Source organism: Myotis yumanensis, unplaced genomic scaffold (genome assembly GCF_028538775.1).
Source record: "Myotis yumanensis isolate MYYU_CA2020_CCGP unplaced genomic scaffold, mMyoYum1.0.hap1 SCAF_14, whole genome shotgun sequence".
NCBI classification, from domain to species: domain Eukaryota; kingdom Metazoa; phylum Chordata; class Mammalia; order Chiroptera; family Vespertilionidae; genus Myotis; species Myotis yumanensis.
In genome coordinates this window covers 50,517,100-50,537,257 of record NW_027223765.1, presented here as the reverse complement: position 1 = coordinate 50,537,257, position 20,158 = coordinate 50,517,100, and the positions used below count along the sequence as shown (strand labels likewise).

At 44.4% G+C, this 20,158-nt stretch overlaps 2 protein-coding genes across 11 annotated transcripts in view; one reads left to right on the top strand and one right to left on the bottom strand.

Moving 5' to 3' along the window:
• LOC138992274 (uncharacterized) overlaps positions 1-19,943 on the bottom strand; it is a 288,887-nt gene extending 268,944 nt beyond the window's left edge. For all 10 annotated transcript variants that reach the window (XR_011468079.1, XR_011468080.1, XR_011468083.1 and 7 more), the window contains exon 1: positions 19,514-19,943. Coding sequence is in view for 3 of the 10 variants with exons in the window: in XM_070390942.1 (XP_070247043.1) it covers positions 19,514-19,589 (76 nt within the window). In the remaining 7 variants the exon portion in view is untranslated. The remainder of the gene's footprint in view (positions 1-19,513) is intronic.
• Positions 17,277-20,158, top strand: part of ADAMTS9 (ADAM metallopeptidase with thrombospondin type 1 motif 9) — a 156,177-nt gene continuing 153,295 nt past the window's right edge. The window contains exons 1-2 of the mRNA XM_070390944.1: positions 17,277-17,399; positions 17,993-18,393. Coding sequence (XP_070247045.1) covers positions 17,285-17,399; positions 17,993-18,393 — 516 coding nt within the window. The 5' untranslated portion in view covers positions 17,277-17,284. The remainder of the gene's footprint in view (positions 17,400-17,992; positions 18,394-20,158) is intronic.

Below are 20,158 nucleotides of genomic sequence, written 5' to 3'. Positions count from 1 at the left end.
GTCTGGGATATGTTGTGACGGCAGCTAACCATCATTAGCCTGATGGTTAATTTCATGTGTCTACTTGCCTGGGCCACAAAGTACCCAGATATTTGATCCAACATTATTCTAGGTCAGTGATGGCGAACCTATGACATGCGTGTCAGAGGTGACACGCTAACTCATTTTTTGGTTGATTTTTCTTTGTTAAATGGCATTTAAATATATAAAATAAATATCAAAAATATACATCTTTGTTTTACTATGGTTGCAAATATCAAAAAATTTCTATATGTGACACGGCACCAGAGTTAAGTTAGGGCTTTTCAAAATGCTGACATGCCGAGCTCAAAAGGTTCGCCATCACTGTTCTAGGTGTTTCTGAGAAGGTGTTTTTGATGTGAATAACATTTAAATTGGTAGACTGAATAAAGAAGATTGCTCTCCATAACGTGGAAAGACTTCATCCAGACAATGGAAGCCCAGAATTTTTTTAAAAACTGACCCTCTCCTGAGTAAGGGAATTCTTCCTGCCTGGCGGCCTTCAAACTGGGACATTGTCTTTCTTCTGCCTTCAGACTTCAACTGAAACAGGGTTCTCCTGGGTCTTGAGCCTACCAGCCTCGGACAAAACTAAACCACCAGCTCCCCTGGGTCTGAGACTTAGACTGAAACTAGACCAGCAGCTCTCCTGGGTCTGAGACTTAGACTGGAACTAACCCACCAGCTCTCCTGGGTCTGAGACTTAGACTGGAACTAACCCACCAGCTCTCCTGGGTCTGAGACTTAGACTGGAACTAACCCACCAGCTCCCCTGGGTCTGAGGCTCAGACTGGAACTAACCAAACAGCTCCCCGGGTCTGAGACTTAGACTGGAACTAACCCACCAGCTCTCCTGGGTCTGAGACTTAGACTGGAACTAACCCACCAGCTCTCCTGGGTCTGAGACTTAGACTGAACTAACCCACCAGCTCTCCTGGGTCTGAGACTTAGACTGGAACTAACCCACCAGCTCTCCTGGGTCTGAGGCTCAGACTGGAACTAACCCACCAGCTCTCCTGTGTCTGAGACTTAGACTGAACTAACCCACCAGCTCTCCTGTGTCTGAGACTTAGACTGGAACTAACCCACCAGCTCTCCTGGGTCTGAAACTTGTTAACTCACTCTGCAGATCTTGGCAAACAACAAGCATTGCTGAGGATGTGGAGAAAAGGGAACCGAACCCTCATGCACTGCTGGTGGGAATGCAAATTGGTTCAGCAACTGTGGAAAATAGTATGGAGAGTCCTCAAAACATTAAAAATAGAACTACCATATGACCCAGCAATCCCACTTCTGCATATCTATCTGAAGAAATCCAAAACACTAATTTGAAAAATATATGCATCTTTAAGTTCATTGCAGCATTTTATACAATAACCAATATATGGAAGCAACCTAAGCATCCATCAATAGATGACTGGATAAAGAAGAGGTGGTACATATAATATACAATGGAATATCACTCAGTTATAAAAGAGAATAAAGTCTTACAATTTGCAACAACATGGATAGATCTAGAGGGTATTATACTTAGTGAAATAAAAGATTTCACTTATATGTGGAACCTAAAGAACAAAATAAACAAATAAAAGAGAAACAAACTCATAGATGCAGAGAACAAACTGATGGTTGCCAGGTTGGAGGTGGGGGTTGGGCAAAAAAGATGAAGGGATTAAACCATACAAATTTGTAGTTGCAAAATAGTCACGGAGATGTAGAGAACAGCAGGGGAATCTAGTCAATAATATTGTACTAACTATGTATAGTGCCAGATGGGTACTAGACCTATCGGGGGGATCACTTCATACGTTATAAAATGTCTAACCACTAAGCTGTACACCTGAAACTAATATAATATTGAGTGTCCACTGTAATTAAAATAAAATTTTAAGTAAATGTGTGTGTGTGTGTGTGTGTGTGTGTGTGTGTGTGTTTATATACACATACATATACATCCTCTTGGTTCTGTCTCTCTGGAGAAGTATGACTAAATTTCAGCCTTAGCCAACTAACACATCCCCCACTGCCCAGTTCCCAATCTCCCTCCCAGTATAACCACTGTGGTTAGGTTCTTATGTATCTGTTCAGAGTTTCTTTGAATATATAAGGAAATAAAAACATTTAATGTTACTTTCCCCCATTTTTTACACAAACACACACAAAAGCACCATTCCTTTTACAGATGCATTGTGCTTCATTGTATGCATGTATCCTAATTTAATCAGTCCCCTATTGTTTCTATCTTTAGTTTGTGAATTTTTTGCCATTAGAAGCGATACTGCAATCAATGAAGAATCCTGTGCATGTCATTTTCCACATAGGGAAAAATATACGATGTATAAAATGCAGAATGCTAAGTCGCTAAGTCAAAGAGTATATGATTTTGCAGTTTTGACAGATGTCAATTTACCTTCTTAGGGGTTGTCCAAATGTAGTCACCCAACAATAATATATAAAAGTTCCCCAAAGCCTTAGAAATTGACCATATTCATTAGGATTTTGCCTGATAGTTGAAAAACTGGTATTGTACAGTTTAAAACGAATATTCTTTATTATGAGTAAAACCTAGTATCTTGTCACAGGTTTGCACCATTCGCATTTCCTTTACTGTGAGCTGTCAACTGACACCTTTTGAAGGTTTTTCTTTTGGATTAAAGAAAAGGTTCCTTTACGTTATGAGCTGAAAATATTTTTCTCATATTGTCACTTGACTTTTGATTTTTGTCATGCAGAATTTGTTTTTGTTTGTTTCATAATAAAATTAAATGTTTCAACTTTTTCTCTTGTATGGCTTGTGGATTTTGAGTCATAATTAGTAGACCTTCCTTATGCCTCAGATATAATTATTCACTCCTGTGTCCTTTTAGATCTGTTTTGGTTTATTTTACATTCAACTCTTGACCCAATTTATATGAATCAAGTATTACACTGAGTGGCCAGATTATTATGACCACCTAACATTTGTAGGCAAATTAGCTATAATTTCGCGCTGAAGTTGCTAGAGGGCCAGACCATTATAAAGAGGGAAACAGGTTGTTTACCACAACAGTAGAAGTGATTTTTTTCTGAAAATATGGGTAAACAACACGATTTAACAGCCTTTGAACGTGGGATATGTATATACACTGAGTGGCCAGATTATTATGACCACCTGACGTTTGTAGGTAAACTAGCCGTACACTGCATCATATCGGATATGGAAGCCGAAGGCCTGTTCGAACACCTTTGCTGTCTGCAGTTACCAAGATAAAATGTCTCCAATTCACACAGGAACACAAGGATTGGACAGTCGAGCATTGGAAAAAAGTCATGTGGTCTGATGAATCACGTTTCCAGTAGCATCATGCAGATGGCAGAGTGAGAATTTGGCGGAAACAGCATGAAAGCATGCACCCCACATGCATGAGTACAACCCTTCAAGCTGGTGCATGTTTTCCTGGCAGAGAAACGTTGATGTGGGAAACATCAATTGTTTTGTGTTTGGGGCATGTTTTCCTGGCATGATTTGGGCCCTTTAATTCGTGTGGAACAACGTCTGAATAGCACAACATACCTAAGTATCATTGCTGATCATGTTGATGGCGTATCCCAATGGAGATGGCTTCTTCCAACAAGACAATGCGCCATGCCGTGGTGCTCGTATTGTGTGGGAGTGGTTTCACGAACATGAGAGAAACTTTACCTTGCTTAGGTGGCCCCCACAATCACCAGATCTCAATCCAATTGAGAATTTGTGGGACGGAGTTAAAAGAGCCATCAGGCAGCTGGTTCCACAGCCATCAAATTTCACAGAATTGGACAGTGCTATTCATCAGGCATGGTGTCAGATTCCTCGCATCACCTTTCAACATCTTGTGGAGTCAGTGCCAAGAAGAATCGCCACAGTATTGAAGGCAAAAGGTGACCCAACGAAGTACTGATGGGGTGGTCATAATAATCTGGCCACTCATAATAATATATATCCCACGTTCAAAGGCTGTTAAATCACGTTGTTTACCCATATCTTCAGAAAAAAATCACTTCTACTGTCGTGGTAAACAACCTGCTTCCCTCTTTATAATGGTCTGGCCCTCTAGCAACTTCAGCGCGAAATTATAGCTACAAATGTCAGCTGGTCATAATAATCTGGCCACTCAGTGTATAAAAGTAAAGTATGAGGGCGCTGGCTGGGTGGCTCACTTGGTTGGAGCATTAGCTCATACTCCTAAAGGGTTGTGGGTTCAATTTGTTTCGGGATGGATTCCCAGTCAGGGCACATACATGGGTTGCAGGTTTGATGCCTGGTCAGAGTGGGTATGGGAGGCAACCAACTGGTGTTTCCCACATCAACGTTTCTCTGTCTATCTCTGTCTCTTTCTCCTCTCTCTAAAATCAATAAACATATCCTCAGGTGAGAATTTTAAAATTTTTTTAATAAAGTATGAGGTATAGATTCAACTTTATTATCATTGTTGCTATTATTATTATTATTATTATCATCATCATCATCATCATTATTAAACCGTATGGCCACCAAGTCATTCTAGCATTGAGTGGTCCATATTTTCCCAATTAGTTTCAGAAGAATTCTCACAGTTAGATCCATTTCTGGATTTTCTAGTCTCCCCATTGGTTTTTCTGTTCATTCACAATCCAGTATTACCTATTCATTTATCGAGGCTTTATAATACATTTTAACATCTGGTATTATTACTAGATTCTCCACATTGCTTTTCATTTTTAAAGTTCTCCAATCTGGCTTTTTTTGTTTGTTCATCTTCCCAAATAAATTTTGACTCAATTTGTCTCATTCGAGCAAAAGAAAATAACAGAAAGACATTGTTGTTATTTGTATTGAGATTGCCAAAGATCTATAAACTATTTTAGGGAGAGCATCACCTTTGTGGTATTAGCATCACCTTTGTCCTAAGATTATGGTATTTCTCCATCTACTCACATCTCCTCTGAAACCTTCATTTAGTGTTTTAAAATATTATCATATAGGCAATGCACATTTCTTGTTCTTGTTATTTCTACTCTCCATGATTTTGGTGCAATTGTATGCTGAGTTTTTATCCTTCTATATTCTCTATATGGTTGTGTGTGTGTGTGTGTGTGCGCGCGCACACATGTGTATTATGCATAATAGTTTTGGGACACAGTCCCACTACAACATTCTTCACCATGTCCTGTTGATTCTCCTTCTAAAATACATTTTGTATGTGTCCAAATCCTGCCACCTCCACTACCAACCACCCTAGTTCAAGCCACTTGGATCTTCATTTGAACAACACAATAGTCTCATTGACTCCATAGTCAGAGCAGTCAGAGGGATCTTTTCAAAACAAAAAGAGCATCTTGGAATCCCCTTGCCTAAAATATTTCCATGGCTTTCCTTGCACTCAGAATAAAATAAAAGGCCCTGTATCACCCTGCCCTGGCTCACGCCCAGCCCATTCTCAATCACCTCCTTCTCATTCACAGAACTCTAGCCACTGGGCTTCTCTGGGCTCTGAAACACCCCCACTTCCATCGCAGACTCTGCCCTGCTGTTCTCTCTACAGGAACAGGTTTCTTTCTGTTCTTTAAGGAGCTGGCTCCTTCTCATTCTCTAAGTCTCAGTTTACCTTTCACTTCTCAAAGAGGCCTTCTCTGTTCACCTAATCTATCTCCCTTTAATCTCCTTTACAAAACTCAGAGCGATGTTTAATTATATACATGTTCCCAGGTGTACTCATTTTGTGTTTCTCTTCCTCACTAGACTGCAAACTCCTCTGCTATCTAGAAAGTGCATGGCACATAGTAGGTGTTCAGTAAATATATACTGAATGAATGAACAAATAGCTTCTCTGTGTATATAGTCAGGGGTGGGGTAAGCATATAATTTTTCCTGCTATGCACCTACTATTCTCCATTCACGTTTTAAATCCACAGTTACAGAATATAAAGTGCTTATATTTCTAAAAAAGACACATGTGTTCCTCAAATTCCCTCAAGAGCCTGACTTAACTAGTATAAATCTCTTCCTAGTGTTCTGTTTGTTCACATACTCACTATATATATATTTTCATATACTCACTATATATATATATATATGATTATTTTCAAACTCACCCTGAATGTTATATAAAAAGCTTAAGTTATACATAATTTATGAGAAAAAAATGCCCATCATATGTATATGTATAAAAAACAACTCTTTAAAAAAAACAACTACTTTTCTCATTAAGAAAGTTACTTGTTCTTGTTGTAAAAATGTTCAAACAATATGGAACTGGGTATCATAGAAATGTAGAAAGATAAAATATTTCCACAAATCCCAGTTCTAGAGATCAGTCATCGATCTTAGTTTAATGTATGTCCATCTTTCTAGACTTCCTTCTGTGCATATTCTGTCCTGGCCCAGGCTGATGTTGTTGCTGTCTTATTTTGGTCTTGCTACTACAGGACCCAATTAGATAAACAACGCAGTGACTTGCTTGCTTAATAATACTTCTTGGATATGTTTATGTGCTAAAAACAAAACAAAAAACAAGCCAGCTCTTCCTTACTCTTTAATAATTGCCTAACATTTCATTGCACTTATTGTCTCCTGACGGTGGATTCCCCTTCCATTTTCACCTGATTGGTGAAGTGGGGAGGAGAGGGCCTTGAATTGTACGTTTTGATCTTGGGGACCTCTGCCACTCCTGGACACAAGGACCAAAGCCCCTGCTGAGCAACCGTTCCTCTACTGCAACCTCTGTTTTGTTGGGAAAGACACCATAGAGCCAAGAGAAGTTCTGTGAGGCCCAGATCTGTGTTTGGAACTAAAGAACTGAACAGTCAGCTGTAAGAGTGTGACTGCACAGAAACTGACGTGGGTGAATATGTGTTGCTGTTGTAACTGGAATGCAGGTCCCACCACCGCTGGATGACAGTGCCTGAAAGAAAATGACAGTTCCAAACACTTGCTCTTTGTAGCGGCACCTCTTGCACAGAGCCCAGCTGTAGCTGAGGCTTATCCAGTTATGCTTGCCATGTGTATGGTCAGACCTTTTTTTAATGAAGGGGAAAAAAAAGCCAAGCCAATTATTTTGCCAACATCTGATAGGTACTTGACTAGGCACTAATTGCTAGGCTTACATTTCAGGAAGCATCCTATTTTGTGTTATCGGTGCCGAGTAATACCAGGGCAGTGCATGGCGAATATACCATTTATAACTGGGATTGATTTGATGTCACATAATCTCATTACCAGGTCAAGGTGATCCATGGCACGAATCAACGTTTTCGCACACTGATTTGGAAAACAAAGATATTCTTCCCGGCCCCCAGCCCGTCTCCATTGTCCTTGGCAGTCACTCTTTTGAAAGGTTCTTTGAAAACCTTCCTTGTAGTAGGCCTCCACATAGGTTCATCATGGGAAACTGAAATCCTGCACCCTTTTATAACTCCAAAGCAGGGCTCTGGGCATATGCTGCTTTTATAGCAAGGACCACAACACGGTCTAAACAACACAAACACACCGAGCTGACCTAAGGGCCATGGGAGTTTAAAAGAATGGTTGTAGCAATAAGACCACTGAAGAGCCAGCCTTATTAGTTAGGTGTATGAGTGGTTTGGGGTGTAGGAAAGACACTGTCTTCAACCCCATGTGACCTGCTGTCCAGAATCCAACCACATGTGACTGAAACCCTAACCTAGACCTCCTATTGATATCTGAATTTCTACTAATGTCTGAGCATTCACTCTTTGCGATTGCATCCCTAAGCATCACAATTCATCCTGTATTAAGCTTAACAAAGCATCAAAACATATGACAGTCAGTACAATGTTATGGATTAAGAGTACAGTCCTGGAAGTCCGAAAGCCTGGCTTTGAATACCCACTCAGCTACTCACTAGTGGTGCAACCTTGGCAGGCAGCTCCCCCTTTCTGTTCCTTCATCTCCTCCTCTGAAGAGTGGGGCTCATGGCACTCCCATTTCATGGGGTGTCAGGGCTGCATACAGTCTTACCCACTGTGCCTAGAAGTAGGAAGCAATCACTGAGGTTTATCATTATTATCAAATACCATTAGGACAGACAACTGACTAAACATCATCTGGCACAGGAAGTTACTATTTTGCACATGTAAAAATTGTTTACCATATAAAACAGGCTTTTAAAAAATGTTTTAGCTGTTTTTAAAACTCTGCCAGAAAACAAGATTAGTGGTTGAAAGACTGCTAAACTGAACATATGTGAAATGCTAATTTAAGCAGAGTGTGAGGGTGAGTAAAGCTGTTTAAAAAGATGAAAACAAAATTTAAAGGACAAAAAGACTAACAGCAAAGTTGAGTGTGAAAAACACACAGTGGAAGAACTACAAGTTTACACATGGCTTGTCCTGCTTCCCAGGGGAACGAAGGCTCATGATGGGTGGGCTGGAGGGAGGTAGGTGGGAGAGGAGTGGGAGGCTGCCGGCACCCTTCTCTCCCACCTGAATCAGGACCCTCCCTGGCAGCTGGGTCCCAGTGGGATCGCTGATTGGAGCATTCAGAGACCACTTGCTCCATGCCAGCCACTATGCCACCGTGTTCACAGGTCCATTCATTCTCACAGCATCGCTGTGAGGCAGGTAACTATGGTTACCCTGTTTGCGGGATATGGAAAGGATATAGCACCTGCCTACAGTGTTGGTCTCTTACTGGCCTGTGCTCAGAATCCTGAAGTAGCCTTTGGGGAAAGCCTGGAAATGTCTACTCTAGGGGAAAAAATAAAAAGGAATCTTGATGAGATTCTGATTAAAGCAGGACTTGTGCCCCGTGAGTAATGATACCGTCAGACACAGAGATGAACTTAGACATTCCTGAGATTTCACGTGAATGTGCATGTTTGTGTGTGTATGAAAAAAATACTTTTATAAATTAAAAGAAATACTCTAGAAACAATTTTGTGGTCATAGTTAATTCATCAACTTAACAAATATTAATTAAGTGCCTATTAGTATGGAGAACCCTTACCTTTGGGGTCAAGTTCACAAAAAAAACCCTGAGACCAAGGGGATACAGCAGTGAGGGAGGTACATTTGCCCCTAACACAGGACACTAAGCAACAACAACAAAAAGTGTGGAACAAACTGGGACAGAAGTTCAGGGCTCAGTGGGCACATGGCATCCTGGGGCACCTCAAACTACTCTGAGAGTTATCAGATTCCATGCTAGTGTTATCTCTAACAACTACCTATGTTGAATGTGCCCTTTTAGAAAATGCTGAAACTATGTTCACACACTTGGTATTGCTTTCTCATTTGGCTTCAGTTTAAGAGTGAGTGGTTTGGATCTGAGCTAGAAGTCCAGCACTCCCGAATCACGTGTAGTTGTGATGTTGAACTCTGGGCGTCAAGGTCTCATTGCACAAGATACTAGAGGGGGTGGAAAAGGTCTTCTGGAATGGCCAGCAAGAAGCATCTGGTGAGCAAACAACTTTGTAGAATGGCCATAGCTAGTCATGAGCTATACAGAGCCACCTTAAACACTGGAACTTAACAACAGGCTCAAGAGAAGTTATTTAGAACTTTAGATTTAGTATTAAAAGAAAAAAAAGTTCTTACAGGTCAAATTCATCAGGCCAAGTACAGAGGCTGAATGATCAAGAACAAGTAGGTGAGCCCTGGCTGATGTGGCTCAGTTGGTTGGAGCGTGGTTCCATACACCAAAAGGTCACAGGTTCAATTCCCAGTCAGAGTGTGTTTGGAGATGGCGGTTGATATTTCTCTTTCACATCTATGTTTCTCTCTCTCTCTCTCTCTCTCTCTCTCTCTCTCTCTCTCTCTCTCTTTCTCTCTTTCCATCCCTCCCTTCCTCCCTCCCTCCCTCTCACTAAAAATCGATGAATGTCCTCGGGTGAGGATTTAAAAAAGATCACAATTTGGTGAATGTCTTTGTATTACTCGGCTACTCTGATTAATGGAGATCATAAGCTTTGGAGGTAACCAGGCCCCAGTTCAAACCCCAGCTCAGCACAGTCCAGCTCTGTAACTAGGCAAGTCCTTTAACTGGCTGAGTCTCATCTTCGTCATATGAAAAATGGGGAGAATAAAACCCAGATGGCAGGACTGCTACGAGGATTAAATAATTAGGAACTCAATGAAAAGAATCTTATGTAATTGTCATTAACAGTATAGCTTCAGCATAACTTTCTGTATACTCATTGGACACTAACATTATGTTTTCGGTACATTATGCTTTGCTTGAAGTCACTATTTGGAAAACTTTAAAAAAATACACTAGCCAGTGATTCTCAACCTGTGGGTCGAGACCCCTTTGGGGGTCCAACGACCCTTTCACAGGGGTCGCCTAAGACCATCGGAAAACACATATATAATTACATGTTGTTTTTGTGATTAATCACTATGCTTTAATTATGTTCAATTTGTAACAATGAAATTGGAGGTCACCACAATATGAGGAACTGTATTAAAGGGTCGCGGCATTAGGAAGGTTGAGAACCACTGCACTAGCAGCTATTATTTGCAAATATCTTCTCCCATTTGGTTGGTTGCCTTTTTGTTTTGTTGATGGTTTCTTTTGCTGTGCAGAAGCTTTTTAGTTTGATGTAGCTCCATTCATTTATTTTTGCTTTACTTTCCTCACCTTTGGAGTTAAGTTCACAAAAAACCCTGAGACCAAGGTCCGTAAGTTTAGTGCATATGTTTCCTTCTCTGTATTTTATTGTTTCAGGTCTTATATTCATGTCTTTAATCCATTTCGAGTTAATTTTTGCATATGGTGTCAGGCGGTAGTCTACAAGGGGCTAATATCCAAAATATATAAAGAACTCATATATCTCAACAATAACAAAAAGCAAATAATCCAATTAAAAAATTGGCAGAGAACCTGAATAGACATTTTTCCCCAAGAAGACATACAGATGGCCAACAGATATGTGAAAAGATACTAACTTCACTAGCTATAAGAGAAATGCCAATCAAAACCATGAGATAGCACCTCACACCTATTATAATGGCTATTATCAATAACAAAAATAAGTAATGGAGAATGTGCAGATAAAAGGGAGCCCTTGTACACTGCTGGTGGGAATGAAATATAAACTGGTACAGTCTCTCTGGCAAACAGTATGGAGATTCCTAAATAATTTAAGAATAGAGCTACCATATGACCCAGCAGTATCTCTTCTATCTACTTGAAAAAAATTGAAATGACTTATTCTTAAAGATATATATATACTCCTATGTTTACTGTAGCAATATTCACAGTAGCCAAACATGGAAACAACCTAAGTGTCTTTCAACAGATGACTGGATAAAGATGTAGGACATATATGCAATGGAATACTGCTCAGCCATAAAGAGATAAAATACTGCTATTTGCAACAACTTGTATCTTGAGAGCCATGCTAAGTAAGTCAGTTGGAAAAGGACAAGAACTCATGGGGATATAAAACAGAAAGCAACAAATGAACAAAAAAAATAACAAAAAAACAACAACTCATAGACAGACAACAGAATGGTGGTTACCAGAAGGTAGGGGCAGAAAATAAAGAAATAAAGAGAGTAAAGGGGTCAAAATTACGGTGACAGAAGGAGACTAGACTTTGGGTGATAAGCACACATGCAATATACAGATAATGTATGGCAGACTTGTACACCTGAAACGTATGTAACGTTATTAATTAATGCCACCCAACTAAATTTATTTTAAAAAATACTAGGGCCATTCACGCATGCGGCAAGAAAAGATGACATGGTGTTTCCCCACTTCCACTCTGCAAACATGAAACTGGATCAGAAATGACACTGCCCAAGGTCACAGAGTCCTGCTACAGCCAATTCCAATTCCCTGCTTGGTGCTTTGCTCACCAGAACCCTGTGGTATCCATAGCGTGGGCTTGTCTACTCCAGACGCCACCCACTGCTGACCACTCAGGAAACTATTCACTCTGATTCTTGCCCCAAGGTCTCCCCTTGGCATTCAGGTGTGGGTTTCCCTCTCTGTGAAATAAATGGCTTTGCTTCCAATCTCCTTCCTGCTGTGTTCAGTGGAGTTCTGCAAACCAAGTCGAGTGTGATAGCATCTTTCATATTTCCAGTGACCAGATGGTTTCTCCCTAGTGACTAATGTCAATCACCACTCCCCTGAGATCCAATTTTAATGAAGAATCAGCCAAAGGAGTCTTCCACTTAACCTACAATAACATTCAATTCCAGTAAAGCCTGGGAGAGAAAAACGGGCTAAGAACTGTCCCTCTGTTAACTCTGGGTAACCTCAAAAAGCTCTGCTTCTGCCAAGCTGGCGTGGCTCAGTAGTTGAGCGTCGAGCTATAAACCAGGAGGTCACAGTTCAATTCCCAGTCAGGGCACATGCCTGGGTTGCAGGCTTGATCCCCAGTGTGGGGTCTGATTCTCTCTCATCATTGATATTTCTATCTCTCTCTCCCTCTCCCTTCCTCTCTGAAATCAATAAAAATATATTTTAAAAAATCTCTACTTCTTTCAGAGCAAACTCTTGTGATGGGCTAATTTATTATAGAAACCACTTTTCCCCCTGAACTCAGGTAATTCGATCTTCCTATTTATAGGACCAACCTCCAAATTGCGTGTGTGTGTGTGTGTGTGTGTATGTGTGTGTGATAAAGAAGTCATTTTATCACAGTTGAACCAAAGTAGAAGTGTTATATTTATTCAATAAGCATTTTTTGAGAACCTACTATGTGCCAGACCTGTTCTAGGTGCTTGCTGAGGAAAAAGTTGTGAAATATCAATGAAATAGCTAAGAAGTTATCATGAAATATTCAGCATTGGAAAAAGGGATTAGAAAGCCAAAGAAAATTATACATATGAAAGAAAACTGAGGCAAGGGAAACACAAAGTAGCTTTGGTGACCTCGGGAGGTGACCAAGAGGCACAGTTTCTGAATTTCTCATCGTCAGTCAGAGGTCACCAAAGCTACTTTGTATTTCCCTTCCCTTCAGCTCTTGTGAAATGATTGGGTTGTATCAGCAGCAATTTTAAACAACAGTAAACAAAGTTCAACCTTTAAAACCAAATCCTAGAAAGTAAGCTAATGAGAGAATAAACAAAGAAGGCTTCTGTCCCTACATATAAGAACTAGCTTCTCTTAATCAGGAGTGGTTTAAATGAAAATAGAGGAAAATTGTTTAATAAGAAATATTGAAAAGTGCTACTTTTAACCTTTTATAAACTTTAATTTTTAGTGTGGTGTAATTGACATATAACATTATTTTAGTTTCGGCTGTACAACATAATGATTCAATATAAGACTATATTGTGAAATCATCAACAAAATTTTTCATTTTCTGTGATGAGATCTTTTAAAATCCACTCTCTTAGCAACTTTCCAATCTACAATAGAATATTATTAACTACAGTGACCATGCTATACATTACATTCCCCAGGACTTATTTATTTTATAACTGGAATTCTTTATCTTTTGACCACCTTTACCCATTTTGCCCACCCCCACCTCATGCAACCACCAGTCTGTTCTCTTTATCAGTTCATTTATTTTTTATTTTTTAGGTCCCATATAAGATCGTATATTATCTGTATGACTTATTTCACTTTTCATAATGCCCTTAAGGGTCCATCCATGTGGTCATAGATGGTAAGATTTCCTTCTTTATTTGATTTAAATATGTTTTTATTGATTTCAGAGAGGAAGGGAGAGGGAGAGATAGAAACATCAGTGAGAGAGAATCCTTGATTGGCTGCCTCCTGCACGCCCTCTACTGGGGATTGGGCCAGCAACCAGGGCATGTGCCCTAACCAGGAATCAAACCTGTGACCTCCTATTTCATAGGTCAACACTCAACCACTGAGCATGGCCGGCCAAGATTTCCTTATTTCTGATGATGGAATAATGTATATATAATTATATCTCCCACATTTTCTTTATCCACTCACCCATTCAGGAACACTTAGGTTATCCCATGCCTTGGGCATTTTAAGTAATGTTGCAATGAACATGAGGGTGCAGGTATCTTTTGAGTTAAGTTTTTTTAATTTCCTTCGGATAAATACCAAGAAGTGGAATTACTTGATCATATGGTAGTTCTTTTAATTTTTTGCAAAACTTCCATACCGTTACCAACAGTGCACAAAGGTTCCCTTTACTGCACATCCTTGTAACACTTATTTTTCATCTTTTTGATAAAAGCCATTCTAACAGGTGTGGGGTAGTATCTCATTGTAGTTTTGATTTGCATTGTCTTTGAAAAAAGAACATTTATTCAGATCCTCTTTCCATTTTTTAATCAGATTGTGTGTGTTTGTGTGTTTGTGTGTGTGTGTGTGTGTGTGTGTGTGTGTGTGTGTTACTACTGAGTTATACGAGTTCTTTATATATTTTGGATATTAACCCCTTCTCTGGTATATGAGATGTGCAGCTATTTTCTTCCATTCCATTGGTTGCCTTTTCGTTTTGTGGCTGGTTTCTTTTGCTGCACAGAAGCTTGTCAGTTTGATGTAGTCCCACTCATTTTTGCTGTTGTTGCCTCTGTTTTTGGTTGGTGTCAAATCCAAAGTATCATCGCCAAGACCGATGTCAGGGAGATCACCCCATATGTTTCTTCTAGTTTTATGATTTCAGGTCTTATGTTCAAATCATTAATCCACTTTGAGCTAATTTTTGTGTGTGATGCAAGAAAGCGATCCAGTTTCTTTCTTTTGCGTGGGTGTGGCTGTCCAGTTTTCTCAAACCCAGTTGTTGAAGAGATTATCCTTTTCCCATCGTACATTCTCAGCTCTTTTGTCATAAGTAAATTGACCATGTGTGCATAGGTTTACTTCTGGGTTCTCTATTCTGTTCCATTCACCTGAGTGCCTATCAAAGTGCTATACATTTTAGCGATTTTATAGTGTGAGTTCTACAATACTTTCCCTGAGAATCAGCTAATAGTTTGATTTCTTGACATTTTTCTGTTCCTTGCTAAACTCTCAGCAATTCCCTGATGCTGTGATTGTGAGGAATTTTATTGATAATGAGAAGAAAGATCTTGTATTAGAAGAAATGTATTTTATTTTTTTAATATATTTTATTGATTTTTTACAGAGAGAAAGGGAGAGGGAAAGAGAGTTTGAAACATCGATGAGAGAGAAACATTGATCAGCTGCCTCCTGCACAGCCCTCATGGGGATGTGCCCACAACCAAGGCACATGCCCTTGACCCGGGACCCTTCAGTCTGCAAGCCGATGCTCTATCCACTGAGCCAAACCGGTTAGGGCAGAAGAAAAGTATTTTAGTGAATTACTTTGAAGGTTGAAGACAAATACTTAAATGTCATCTCTTAAAAATCTCTTATTGTGTACTGTGCAGGTGTTACTATTTTACCGTCTTTATGCATCATTGTATACACCCAGGAACTATACATTTCCTGAATATAGTTGGACAATGGCAATAGTAGTCCATTTGGATTAACAACTTCTTTAGGATATTCCAGTCCTGCCACGTTATTTTTCCTTCTACCAGGAGAAATATATGCATTAATATTTCCAGAATAGTGGACATTTCTAGCATATTGCTATTTGGTCCCTGGTGTTGGCAATCTTGAGTGCCAGCCTACTAAGGGACAGGAAACTCTGGTTCTGGGAAACTTGGGCAAATGCACATGTGATATCTTTTACAAAAATTGTCATTTCCTTTCTCTTGAAATTAGCACATCCCATCTTCCTGAGGACTGGTAAAGGAAAAAGCGCTCTTGAACCCTCCGGGATTAGACAATTTACACACAGACTCCCACATTCACAGACTGGCATCCTCCCTCTCTGGCTAATTTTCTGACTTTCAAATTTGCATCCCAGGGCGGAGGGAGGTAAGTGTAGGTTGAAGTGTCAGCTTTGCGGGGCTGGAAGCATCTCTGGCAGAGAGCGTGCGCAAGTGATTGAGAAATCCCTCTTAGGACTGGTGCTTCCCCCCTGGGGCCAGGACTCTCCTCTGGCATTCGCCCCCACCCCCCCATATCTCTAACCCCTCCCCCACCCGGGCAGTCCGAGCGCCAAAGTCCCCGCCCCTTCTGGCTGCCAGGAGTGGTTCTTAACCTTTTTTGGGTCGGGACCTACCGAAAGCCATGGGCCCTCTCAGAATGGGACGAGAGTCTAGGGAAATCACAGCTAGGAAGTTTTTCGACACTTTCAGGAGGCCAAGGACTTGAAACAACCCCCCCCCCCCCCCCGCAACTGTAAGATTAGGAACCCCATCCCTAAAATTCCTCACTTAGATTAGATAACAAATCTCGTCCCTAGAGAAACTAAGAAGGGAAGGCGCTTCTGCACTGGGCCACTTTCACTTGTAAGAAACCAAAAAGAAAGGGTTTGGAGAAGAGAAGAGGAAGGAGGAGACCGGGGAGGAGAGAAGAGGAAGAGGACTGTAGCCAAAAGATGGGAACAGACGAGAGATAGAGAGAAGAGGAAAGCGAGAAATACGGGGAATTAGAGGGGCGCAGTGGGAGGAGGAGGAGAGACCACCGAGGGGGTGGGGTGGAGGAAGGCCGATTCCGAGCGGCCTGGAGAGCGAGCGCGGAGGAGAGAGGAGATTGGAAGGGGAAGGAAAGCAGGGAGGCGAGAGGGCAGAGGAAACTGGAGACCGAGAGACCCGGAGAGGGACTGCGAGCGCCAGGAAAGAGAGCCGGCAATCAGCTCTCTCCCCCAGGGCGGGGAGTCCCAGAAAAGCTCATCTCCACGAGGCGACCAAGACCGCGACCCGCAGCCTCCGCGCTCCCGGCGCCTCTGGCCGCCGCCTCCCGAAGCCGGAGGCCCGGAGCCCGGGAGTCCCGCACTGGCCGGGCAGGCACCGTCCGCCGTCTGGAAGGAGGCGGTCCGCACTCAGCTCGCTTTCCCCTCCCCTCTCCTGGAGGCGGGCACCCGGGGTATTTGAGCCGCGGAGGACCCGCGGCCCCCCCGCCTCCGCCCCCCATTGAAGAAGCCGCTCCGCTATCCGCGCCAGCACAGGGCGCGCGCCGCGCCTCGGAGCGCACGTTCGGCGCTTTCTCCTACACGTTCCCGGGACATTATGCTGCCGAGCGGTGGAGCCGCAGTCCTCCAAGTGCTCCTCCTGCGGCTCCTCCTGCGGCCCGAGCGGCTCAGCTCTCGGCAGGCGGCGGCGTTGCTCAGCCGAGCGCGGACGGGACCCTCGCGGCGGGACCTCAGCGACTCCTAAAGTCAAACATTAGCGGCGGGCGCCGGCCTCCGCGCGCTCTACGCGGCCGCTGCCTCGGGTCGCCGCCGCCAAGGAGGGCAGGAGGGAGGGGGGTGAGGGCAGCGGGGGAGGGGTGAGGAGCACCATGCAGTTTGTATCCTGGGCCACACTGCTAACGCTCCTGGTGCGGGACCTGGCCGAGATGGCGAGCCCAGACGCCGCGGCGGCCGTGCGCAAGGACAGGCTGCACCCGAGGCAAGGTAATGAGGCTCCGGCCCCGGGACCCCTCTGCCCCTGTCGCCAGCTCCCCAGCCTCCGCGCCCGGGAGCGGGCACCCCGCAGCGGAAGCCTCTTTCCTTTTCCTAGAAAGAATGATTTCCCGCTTTGCAGCCTCTCCCTTCTTTAGGTCATTCCCAGCCAATTTCCAGAGAGTGACACTGGGGAAGGAACTTACCCCCACACCCTTTGCTTTTAGCCTGCTTTTCTCCCCTCCCAATCTCTGTGCCCCAAAGTACCATAACTCAGTAACTGGGGGCAACGGCTAGCAGCATGTTTTATTTTACTGAGGATATTTGTCAGAATCTGAAATTACTTTATGTATTTTGACTTGTTCGTGTTTCTGGCTCCTAAGGGTGTATCCTCAGTGTCTTGCACATTTCCCGGCTCTTCCTAGCACACAGTAGGTGCTCAGCAAATATTTGTCCACTGACTGAGGGTGAAGGGGTTGATTCAAATTGGAAAAGAAAACCCGCTGGAAAGCCACTCAGGACAAAGCCCTCCCTCACCTTTATTTTAATTTAAAACTTGCGGAAAACTGAAATCACTGGTTATGTGTCTCTGCTTCTCTCTGCAGTGAAATTATTAGAGTCCCTGAGCGAATACGAAATCGCGTCTCCCGTCCGAGTGAACGCTCTCGGAGAACCCTTTCCCACGAACGTGCACTTCAAAAGAAGGCGACGGAGCATTAACTCTGCCTCTGACCCCTGGCCTGCCTTCGCCTCCTCCTCTTCCTCCGCTACCTCCTCCCGGGCGCATTACCGCCTCTCCGCCTTCGGCCAGCAGTTTCTATTTAATCTCACCGCCCATGCCGGATTTATCGCTCCACAGTTCACTGTCACCCTCCTCGGGGCGCCCGAGGAGAACCAGACAAAGTTTTATTCCGAGGACGAAACAGAACTCAAGCACTGTTTCTACAAAGGCCACGTCAATACCAAGTCCGAGCACACGGCGGTCATCAGCCTCTGCTCCGGAATGGTGAGTGGGCGCGCGCCCCCTCTCCCCCCGCCCGCTGCGGGAAGACTTCATTGCCCTTCAGCCCGAGACCCTCACTGCGCGAGTCTCTGCTCCGGCCCGGAGTGTGAGCTGGACGCCTGGAGGCCGAGGTGGCCAGCCCAGGGCGTGCGCTGACACTCGAGAGGCGAGCACGCGTCCGCCCCCACGGGGTTCTGGAATTTGGGAGCTTTCTAGGGTCCTAACCCTGCTCAGCTGCGCGTTGGAAGTTAGTTCCTACACTCGGCCGCCCAGGAGTCGCTGAGTGTTGGGAGGGCCCGACTCCTTATTGGTGCGTCTTGAGTTGGGGGTGTGGGCAGAGGATCCCCAGGCTTGGGTGCGGGGAGTTCCCTCTGTATCGCGGAGGGCGGTGCGTAATCTAGAGTCCCCGCGTTCTCCCCTGGCCTTTCTTCACGCGCCAGGAGCCCTGAGGCTAACCGGATTGACAGGGAACAGGTCCCGTCCCGGAACGGAAGGGTGGGCCCAGCGCTCGGGGGCGGGGAGAAGGCGGCGCCTGCCTCGGACGCTGAATTGGGGAGGAAACGGGTAGTGGGGTGCGGCGCAGTCCGACTCTGCACCCTAGCGGTGGGGTGGCTCGGAGAAGCAGAGACATTGCGGGAGAGCCCGTAGAAGCGGAGATGTCAGTTCTTTGGGGGCTTCTGTCACCCCTTGGAGTTTCCCTAGAATCAGAAAGGGAGCCTGCGGCGCACGTTTCCCTAGAGAGGGAGGGCGCGAGGGCGGGGCGGCCACTTCCCTGCGCAGCAAAGTATACACTTAGCCTGGGATCCAAGCTGGTATCCTGCCCCCCCGCCCCCATCCCCCAGGCTTACAACCCCCCGCCCAACTTGCCCTTCAGGAGGTCCTACACGGCATCATCCCTCCCACCCCCCACCCCCGTGACATGTGAGGACCCGCAGTAAGATTCTGGCCCGACTGATAGCAGCCTTGACTTTCTCAAGCGACATGCGTTGCTGCCACGCGCGTGTGACGCAGAAACTTTCCCGGGTCAGGCTCTCCTAGCGCAGGGCGCCCGGTGCTGCGTTAGTCTTCCCCTAAGCACCCCCACGCCCACTGTCACCTTTAAAGTGGGAGCATGGATACTTACCGGGGTGCTCGGCTGCCCCTCCACGCGCTGCTGCTGCTGTTCGGAGAGTCCAGAGATCCCCGTGGGGATGTCGCATCCATCTCCGCTGCTCAGCGGAGGGAGGGGTCGGGAGGGGAGCCAGGCAACCTGAAGACTGGGAGCGGGCAGGTTTAGCCTCTGGGATGCGGGCATCAGGATGAGCCCCTTGAGCCCCCAGCAGAGAGCCCGCGGCGAGATGTGGAGACTGGGGTGGGCGGAGACGGCAGTTTGGCGAAGGCAGAGGGGGTGCTGGTGAGTCATCGCTGCCTTCAGATCTAGGTAGGGCTGGAGCCCAGGAATCCTTCTGTTCCTCGAAAGGTTCCAGCCGGCCGGTGTGGGCATAAGCCGGGTGCCGGAGCCAAGGGTATCAGAGCGCCTGCAGATCCCAAGACTGTAACCCCGAATTTCAGAACCTAACGGGTCGGGCTGCGTCTGTACGTCAAGTTTGTAAACAGCCTTTACTCCTCCCCTTCCCCGCCTCCACACCCCGCTGAGTGGCCCCTGCGGTTGTATGAATATTTTGCTGCGCAGGACCTTCATTTCTATTGGCAGTTTTAGGCAGCCACTCGCACGTGGAACTGCGAGAGGTAACTCTTAGGCCACTGAGGACAGTTCTTCAGAAATGAT